Below are 10,161 nucleotides of genomic sequence, written 5' to 3' on the forward strand. Positions count from 1 at the left end.
ACAGACCTATTTTTCTTACTTTTTCTCAAATGAAGAAAACTCAGCTTTTGAGACAAAAATAAAGCCCAAAAGTGGTATTTTTTTATTTAGAAATTGATAAATTAAAACAATTTTCTATGTAAAATTATTCTATGCCTCAAGGCTTAATTTGAATATTTTTATAGTTAAGTTTTTTAGATTTACTTTGTACATGAAAATGTTTTTAAATTATTTCTTGGAACATTAGACAATTTTTAGAGTTTTAAATTCAGCAATTTCTGAATTGTCAATTGTACATCTAAAATGTTCAAACATCTGCAATTTTTAAGTAAAGATTTTTAAAAATATTGCTATTTAAAATGCAAAAATATATGACTAACAATCTTTAGAAAACAATTAACATTTCTATATATTTAAAAAATATTAGCATCAGTGAAAATATTAAAATTACGAAAGGAATAGTTTTTTCAAACATACTTTACTAACTGGAAATAATCATTTTTTAAATCATTTAAATCGTTTCAAACATTTTTACTACTTTTAATATATAAAAATATGAAAATGTAAATTTTTTAATATTTTATAATGATTAATAATTGAAATTAAAAATCCAAGGATGTGAACGCGCACTTTGCGTTCGTGCATATTTTTTCAAGTTTTTAAAAGAGAAATTTAATTTATATTCATTAAATTTCAAATGATTTCTACATATTTTAATGGATTTTTAAGATTTGCAAATATTTCAAGATATTTTTAAAGGTTTAACGTATTTTGAGAGAACTTCAGGGAACAAAATAAATTTTATTTCAAGTGATTCCTACGGTGTTCAACAATTTCAAGGGATATGAAAGAGATAAAATTGTTTTTTGAAGGAGTTTAAGTTATTTTAAAAGATTCCAAAGAAATTAAAAATGTTTCATTTCAAAAAATTTTAGGACTCCTAATATTAAGTTATCATGGATTTTTAAATTACTTATGTTTTCAATATTAAAATATAAAAATTCAGGGACGTGATCTCGCGCCAAATTTTATTTTAGCTTTGTTTAAAAAATGAATTTAATGAATAAATTTTAATAATATTCAAGATTTTTCAAATGATTTTTACTTATTATTAGTTAAATTTTTTGAAGCATTCTAAAGATTTTGGGTTTTTTTAAAAAAGATTCCAAACAATCAAGAAATTTTCTCTCAAAAATGTAGAACTCTTAATAATAAAAAAGGTTTTGTGATGGAGTTTTGAGTTCTTTATGTTTTTCATATTAGAAAATAAAAATTCAGAGACAAGATTGCGCGCTTTTCTCGGGCTCATTTTAATTAAGTGGAGCTTTTTTTAGATAATTTCAATGAATAAATTTAATTTAATTAATATTCAAGACATTTTAAATTATTTCTACTTATTTAAATGGATTTTTTGTGATTTCAAAGTATTTTAACGGATTTCTACATTCCTTTAGGGAAAAGATTAAATTTTGTTTCAAAGGATTTCTACGGATTTTAACATTTTTAAGCTTCATGAAGGAAGATTTTAAGTTCTTTTAAAAGATGGAAAAGAATTTAAAGATATTTTGTTTCAAAAATTTGTAGATTAACATTTAAAATTTCCTCATTTATTTTTAAATAGTTTTGTTTGTAATATTATTAAATAAAAGTCCTCAAACTTGAACACGTGGTTCGCGCGCGTAAATTTTTACCATTTGAAGGAATTTTAATGAATTTATAGAGAACTTTAGGGAATAAACTTAATTTTATTTCGAGAAATTTCTCCGGATTTAAAAAAATTCAAGGAATATGGAAAAAAAATATTTGAAAGATTTTACGGTATTTACAAATCTGGACCGGAAAACCGGGAATTTTAGGAGTCCAGGAAAAACCGAAAAATGATAGTAATTTTATTTCTTTTAGTTTTTCAGTGTACATTTTTCATTTAAAGAATATTAAAATTCAGTTTTAAAGATTTAAAAAATTAGTTGCGTTTGAAATCGACAACTTTGGATTTAAAAAACCCTTTTTATTTGATCAAATGTGAATGATATGTAATTGATTTTTAAAAAAGATTCAAAATCCGTTCAAAATTAAAAAATTTTCAGATTTTTACATTAAAAATTAAACTGATTGAATTGGAAAGTCTTGGTAGTTAAACACATGTAAACGCACAATTGAAACTTTATTAAATATTTTCAATTTTTAAATAACTCAAAATAATGTATTTATAATTAAAGGCTCTTATTAAATTAAAAATATCGCTTGTCTAAATTTAAAAATTTTAATTTTTGAATTAATAAAAATAACAATTGCTTAGTATTTAGAAATATTTTCTTGTCCATGTAGAATCAGTAATTATAAATCAAATATTCAAAACCAAACAAAAAAAAACTAAACTTTTAGCGTTACAAATTTAATTGTTCTATTTAAAAAAATTTAATTTACAAGTAAAATTGTTATACCGACAAAATCCGGCAATTCGTACCAAAATTTCAGTGCAAAAATCCGACGGCCTAATTTAAAACAAAATCTAGATTTTTGCAGATTACGAACAAAAAATTTAGAAACTTTTTAAGAATTATGAAAGGCTTCAAAAAAATAAAAAACATTTTCTTAAGATTCCTAGGAAAATTCAACATGAATATTTCAAAAAAATTACTTTTAAGAGAATATTTTATAAGATGTTGAAAATTGTCAAAACTGAATCTGGAAGATTTTAAAGAAACATTTTTTAATTTTCCAGGATTGAAATGAAAAAATTTTTAGCCTTAGAGTTCGAGTTTTTAAATTTCATTGACCGTGAAACATGTTTGTAAATACTTTATGTTTTTAAAATTCGAAAGTAAAAATCCAGCAACATGAATACGTGCTTTTCGCACCTGTTTTTTATTTCAGCATAGTTTAAAAATTTAATTCTACTCATATCCAAGGAATTTCAAATGATTTGAATTCTTTTAATGGATTTTCACGATTTTAAGAAATTTTAATCCTTAAAGGGCATCCTGGGTGTAGAATACCCAGTGACTTATTCGCGCTTTAACAAAACGTACCAAATTCAAGAAAATGGAATATATGGCGCCAGATTAAAAAATGACATGAAAACCTTTTTTTCGATGTCAGTTTCACATAATTTGGATTTTTATCGTTTTTATACGCAGTTTAAGATCAATAAAATCGTTTAATCACGCAAAGTACGGTGTTTCATTTTTCATTGAATTGAAGCTTTTATTTTTTAGAAAAAATACCTTCTTTGGAACGAACATCATAAGACTAATTTTATTTTTGAAGCGTCGTATCTCGGAAGTATTCAAGTAAAATTTTAAGTTATAATATAAAAAACTTAAAAAGTTATGAATTTTAGAATGAAAGAAGTCATTTTTTAATTTTTTTCCAAAAAGGATTTTTTTAGCTACTTTAAGTTTCAAAAACTTTTATCGGCACAGTACATGTATGAATACCCTTGGGTGCTTAACACCCAGTGTGCTTTTTATGTAATTTTACGAAAGTGTGCCCTTTAAGGGTCAAAGAATTTCTAGAGAAGTTAAGGGAATAAAATAAATTTTGTTCATACGGATTTATACGGATTTTAACAGACTCAAGAGATGATATTTCGTGTTTGCGTCCAATTTAACTTCAAATTATGAATTACATTAGGATAAAATAGCAAGTCTTGGAAATAAATATTTAATGATACTCATAAGTATCATGATTTAATTATTATTAAGAATTTTCTAGAGGCGGAAATATTGTTGATTATGAGACCGATTTAAAAACAAATAAAAAAAAATTCTTTAAAGGTAGACATTTCATCTCTCCCCCCATTCTTACCTGTACTTCTTCATTTTTCTCTGATGAAGTGTATGTGCTTTCAGAATAGCTCTCGGAAAATTCTGAATTATGTTCCTTATTTCTCGGCTTTTGTAATTCAATTTGTTCTCTGCTTTCATTTTTTTCTGTGGATTGTGAATCGTTTTTCAGGACGAATGTTTTGTTTGATATAACGTGTTTTGTAACTTGAAAATCGGGTTTCTCCTTTTTTTTTAAGGAAATAGACTTCGGACTGTGATGACGTCTCAGGCCCAGATTTTCACTTTTTGAAATTTGTCTCTGCTTCGAAAGAGTTATGTCGAAGCATTTTTTACATCTTTTCCATTTCCTATTGTAGCACAAAATTATTTCCCCTATTTCCTACTTTTATATTAATTGTTTAAATTAATTTAATGTACTCAATTGTATTTTTAGCGCAGACCTTGTTGTGCTCTCGTTGTTATTTTTGATTGCCTTGTCTCCGGATCCAATTGGTGAAACATCATTTTGGAATTTTGAAGATGTATATCTGGTTTCTAGATTCATGTGTTTTGTCATGCATTTTACAGAATGAGTATTTTTTCTCGGACTAAAAAAAAAGCACTAATAAATAATCCTTCTCGAAAAAATAGGTTTCTTACGAAAATCTTGAAAGCATTGTTGTCCCTTTTTCTCAATGGCGATTGGGTAATTTTAAAAACTCGAAGGGAAGGATTTTGCAAAATTCTTAAGAATTGAGTCTTAGTTGAAGGACAGTGAAAAAGAATGAGACATATTCTGCAGAATTAAACCTCTCAGCCTAGACTGGGTGTACTATACCCAGACGATATTTGCGACTCGTTAATAGTTGTTTCCGTTTTGTGAAAATATCTATAGTAATATGTTAAATTCATCTTATTAATTTCATGATATTCAATTTTGTGAGACTTTTAGCTATATTTAAAAAAAGGAAAATTCCGATACGTTAATTTGTACCAGAGATATTGAAGTCTAGGCTGAGAGGGTTAAGATTTGTATTTGACATAAGTGTTTGTGCTACCAGTGAAAAATTACAATTTTTCAATATTTTGATTGCATTATTTAAATTGAAATAATTATTTTTGAAAACCAAAACTTACTCAAAAATGTCAATTTTGAAGCTAAAATGGAAGAATTAAATTTTCATTTTAAACCATTAATTTTTAACGAAGAAAAAATAAATTTTCAACCAAAGTGATGTATTTTCGATGTAAAAAAATGAATTCTCAAAAAAAACTGTGATAGTTGATATTTCCAGCAAGAAGTATTTTAATTTTCAATTAAAAAAAAAAGACGAGAAGTGAATTTACAACAAAAAAATGTTAATTTTCGAACAAAAATGGAATCCGTACATTCTCACAAAAGAATGATTTAAAAAAAAATTTTTTCTACGATATACCTTACTTTCCAAGCAAGGAAATTAATTGTTAAATAAATTAATAAATCTTCAATTAAAAAAAAATGCATTTTCAAACCAAAAGATGAATTTTCTACAACAAAAAAGACAAAATTTTAACCAAGAACATGAAATATCTATCAAAGAAGATAAATTTTTGACAAAAAAAGAACAGTGCAATTTTGAGTTAAAAGAACTAATTTTCAATCATAAAATCTAAATTTCTTTCAAAGAAATGATACTTCAACCAAAAAGATTAAATTTCTATAAAAAAAAGTTTAGTCTTTAACAAAATACAAGGATTTTCAACTCAATTCGGAATTTTTCATGGAATTTTCAACCTAATGGTTAAACTTTAAAACCAAAGCAATTAATTTTCAACCAAAAAGTTTAATTAGTCACCGGGAAGATTAATATTCTACCACAAAAGACTATGTTTGAACAAAATACAGAAATTTGCAATCAAATATCTACATTTTCGGTCAAAAAAATCTATTAAAAATTATTATAAACAAAATAAATTTTCAAGTAAATGAATTTCTAAGTAAAAAAATAACGAAAAAATATATATTTCTAACCCAATAGTTGAATTTCCAATCCAAAAGTTGCATTTCATAACAAAGAAAGACCAATTTTAAACAAAATAGATTAATCCTCAACTAAATAATTAAATTTTCAACTAAGAATATCAGATTATCTATGAAAAAGGCTAAATTTTCGACATAAAAGGCAATTTTTTAATTTTCAGTTAACAAAATTAAATCTCAATAATAGAATGTATTTTTAACAAAAAAGATGAATTTTCTGGGAAAAAGATTATTTTTAACCAAAATACATGAATGTTCAACCAAATTTTGAATCATTAAGGGAATTGTTAACCTAATAGTTAAATTTTCAACCAAAGAAATTAATTTTAATCTAAAAAATGAATTTTTATTCCCATAGTTGAATTTTCAATCCAAAAGTTGCATTTTATAACAAAAACAAAGACAGATTAAAAAAAAAAGATGAATTTTCAACTAAGAAGATCAGATTCTCTATGAAAAAGCTAAATTTTCGACAGAAAAGGGAATGTTTAAATTTTAAGTTAAAAAAATTCATTTTCAGCGAAACAGAACTAATTTTCAATCAAAGAAATGAATAGTTAAATTTTCAAGTAAAGAAATTAATTTTAAACCAAAAAATGAATTTTTAATCCAATAGTTGAATTTTCAACCCAAATGTTGCATTTTATACCAAAAAAGGACTAAATTTAAACAAAATAGAAATGAATTTTCAACCAAATACTTAAATTTTCATACAAGGAGATTAGATCTCTATGAAAAATTAATTTTCAGCCAGAAAGGAGAATTGGTAACCAAGAAGATTTATATTCTACCACAAGATACACAATTTCAACATGATATAGTTAAATTTTCAGTTAGAAAAATTATGGTACGAAAAAAATGTCAACAAAGTAGTTAAATTTGTGTAAAAAAAGTGTTTTCAACTAACATTATAGACTCCTAACCAAAAAATGTATTTTTAACCAAGTAGTTCCACTTTAAACCAACCAGTTGAATTTGGAACAAAAAAAGGTTTTTCAACCAAAATTATGGGTAGTCAACCAAAAAATGTATTTTTAAACCAAGTAGTTCCACTTTCAACTAAGCAGTTGAATTTTAAATCAAAAAGGGATATCAGTTGCTCTTTAAGAATAGCCAAAATCTTGAAAATTTGATCAAATTGTTATGTTAAGAGAAAAATCCTGGGACCAACGTAAAATTGACAGGATGAATAACCCTTAAAGGGCATTCTTCCGTAAAAGTAGATAAAGAGCATACTGGGTGTTACGTACCCAAGGGTATTCAAGAGCGTGCTGTGTTGACGGTATTGGGTAGTTTTTTACAAGAAAATCAATTAATGATGTTTAAACTATCTTGTTTAAGGAGAAAAATGTTCCATAATAGTTTTTGAAATTTAAAGTAGTTAAAAAAAACCTTTTTGGAAAAAAATTAAAAAATGACTTCTTTCACTCTAAAATTCATATCTTCTTAAGTTTTTGATATTTTTACTTAAAATTTTAGTTGAATACTTCCAAGATACGGCGCTTCAAAAAAAAATTAGTCTTAGTGTTCATTCCAAAGAAGGTATTTATTCTAAAAAATAAAAGCTTCAATTCAATCAAAAATGAAACATCGCATTTTGCGTGTTTAAACTATTTGATTGGTCTTAAACTGCGTAAAAAATGATAAAAATCAAATTTATGTGAAAATGACGTAGAAAAAATAGGTTTTCATGTCATTTTTTAATCTGGCGCCATATGTTCCATTTTCTTGAATTTGGTACATTTTGTTAAAGCGCAAATAAGTCACTGGGTGTTGTACACCCAGTATGCTATTTAAAGGTTCATATTTATTGTAAAAATACCATTATCACCATTACATAACAATAATGTTACTTCTGCTAATTTCAAATATAAATTGAAATACTGTTTGAAGCGTCCGCCTTGATAAAATAAAATTGAGCGCGCGCAATTGTCTCGTTATCGTCAAATAATAATTTGTTTGTTTGTGGTTTTCATACCTTAAAAGTAAATGTTTGATCCAGGAATTTCTTTCTTCCGAGTTAGACAACGTTAGTCTGACATTATGCAATTCATTTGCCATTTCAGAGTTTCGAATATGGTGAGGCAAAGGCCAGGTTCCATATTGCATTTTGTACGTCAGTATGTTCACTTTTAATTCTAGGTCTTGAACCTTGAAGCCAACTCTGTTCAAATTGTCTCTGTTTACTGACGTTTCGTCTATCCAGCGAAGTTTGTAGTACACAGTGTGCACTAACATTATGAAAACTACCATCATTGCAATTACCTTATAAAAATGATAAAATTTAATCTTTTAACCATTTTATTTCAAGGCAGAGGGTGGTCACAGGTGAATTTTCTTGAACTCTTTTGAAATATTTTAGGACATTTTAAATTATTTCAAAAAATTTTCCTGGATTTTTGTAATTTGAAAGGATTTCAAAGGATTTAAAAAATTCTAATATTTTAAAAATGCTGTAGAATTTTCAAGAGCTTTAAAATGTTTTAAGCTATTTCAAAAGATTTCAAAGGATTTCAAGTAACCCTCTCTTTTATATATTCTGTATTAAATCCTGACATAATCCACGTAAAATATTTTTTTTTCTTGTTTAACACTCAAAAATATTCGATACGTATTTTTTTACTTCAATATGACACTCAAAGTTTTCGAAAAAAATTTTTAAAGATGTATGATGATAAAAAAGTACATTTTTTCAATTGCTTATACTGCAATAATAAAAAATGATATGAAAATTCATACGCAAGATAAAATGTGGGCGTTTACCTCAAATTTCAAATAAATTATACTAAAATGCACTATAATTGTTTATTTAATAATATAAATGAAATATTTATAAATCAATCGATTTTTTTCAATTTTGACCTGTTTTTTTTTATTATTATATGTTAAAGACTGGACTAAACGTTTTTCTTGATCTGGTAAAAATTTGTGAGTGAGTATTTAAATACTTTCGAAGCAATAAATTTTTGAATAGCAATACCTTTTGGATGTGTTAAATTAACGACATAAAAAATATACGATAAATGCTTCGAAAGTATTTGACTACCCACTTCCAAATTTTTACCAGATAAAGAAATATTTTTAGTTTACTCATTAAAATAAAATACAAAAAATAAATCAATAAAAAACAGGTCCAAATTGAAAAACAAATCTATTGATTTATAAATATTTGATTTATATTATTAAATAAATAATTAAAGTCGATTTTAGTATACTTCATAGTATACTTCATACAATTTTTTATTAACAAATTTTTTTTTTAATTTTCTCGAAAAATTTTAGTGTCATACTGAAATAAAAAAATGCGTATTGAATATTTTGTAAAATTGATAATAATTAAATTGATGGAATTAAAACTTTCAATGAATAACAAATTTATTTAAATAATTAAGATTAATTTAACTTGTTTTAGGACATTTAAAAATCTCTGAAGAATTTTTTAATAGATACCAATAATTTGAAGGGATTCCATTGGGTTTGAAAGATTTTAGAGTATTTAAAAAAATTGCAAGGAATTTTCAAAGAGCTTTAAAAGGTTTTAAGCGATTAAAAATATTTTGAAATTATTTCGGCTATTTTAAAAGAGTTTAGGGTATTTTCAAAAATTCCAAGGATTTTTCAAGATTTTTAAAAAGTTTCAAAGGATTTCAAAAAATTTTAGGGAATTTAAAAAGATTTCAAGAAATTTTCAATTGATTTTAATAATTTGAATGTTCTATTTTGGAATAATTCTAATAATTTGATTTCAAAGAATATTAAAGGTTTTAGGGTTTTTTTTTTAAATTCCAAAGATTTTTCTAAATGCTTAAAAGTTTTAAGGAATTTCAAAAGATTTTACAGATTAGAAATATTTTAGGGTATTTTCAATAGATTTCAATAATTTGAAGTTATTGCAAAGAATTTGAAAGTTTTTAAGTTATTTTAAAAATTTCAAGTAATTTTTAAGAACTTAAAAAAATTTTCAGGATTCCAAAAATATTAACAGCATTTTAATTATGTTAGGATATTTTCAACGGATTTCAATAAATTGAAGTGATTTCGAAAGATTTTAAAGATTTTATGGTATTTTTACAATTTCCAAATAATTTTCAAGTGCAGCGAAAAATTGTAAGGAGTTTCAAAAGATTTGAAACAATTTATAATATTTTGGGGTATTTTAAAAGACGTACAAATTTTTTATCGATTTGAATAAATTGAAGGGATTGCAAAGGGTTTGAAATATTTAAGTGTATTTTAAAATATTCCAGTAAATTGTCAAAAGCATTAAGAAATTTTAAGTGATTTCGAAAGATTTAAAAGATTTAAGGGTATTTTTTAAATTTCAAGTAATTTTCGATACCTTAAAAAAATTGCAATTTTTTAAAGAAATTTCCATATTATAAATGTTTTTAT

At 24.7% G+C, this 10,161-nt stretch overlaps 2 protein-coding genes across 3 annotated transcripts in view; one reads left to right on the plus strand and one right to left on the minus strand.

Moving 5' to 3' along the window:
• LOC117168284 (adenylyl cyclase-associated protein 1) overlaps positions 1-10,161 on the plus strand; it is a 66,150-nt gene that overhangs the window by 45,833 nt on the left and 10,156 nt on the right. The gene's annotated exons all lie outside the window — the stretch shown is intronic.
• The window catches only part of LOC117168283, a 15,724-nt gene that overhangs the window by 4,255 nt on the left and 1,308 nt on the right, over positions 1-10,161 (minus strand). The window contains exons 3-5 of the mRNA XM_033353803.1: positions 7,748-8,034; positions 4,211-4,357; positions 3,790-4,117 (exon numbers count right to left, since the gene is read on the minus strand). Of these exons, the coding sequence (XP_033209694.1) occupies positions 3,790-4,117; positions 4,211-4,357; positions 7,748-8,034 (762 nt within the window). The remainder of the gene's footprint in view (positions 1-3,789; positions 4,118-4,210; positions 4,358-7,747; positions 8,035-10,161) is intronic.

The sequence above is a fragment of the Belonocnema kinseyi genome, chromosome 2 (genome assembly GCF_010883055.1).
Source record: "Belonocnema kinseyi isolate 2016_QV_RU_SX_M_011 chromosome 2, B_treatae_v1, whole genome shotgun sequence".
Lineage (NCBI taxonomy): Eukaryota > Metazoa > Arthropoda > Insecta > Hymenoptera > Cynipidae > Belonocnema > Belonocnema kinseyi.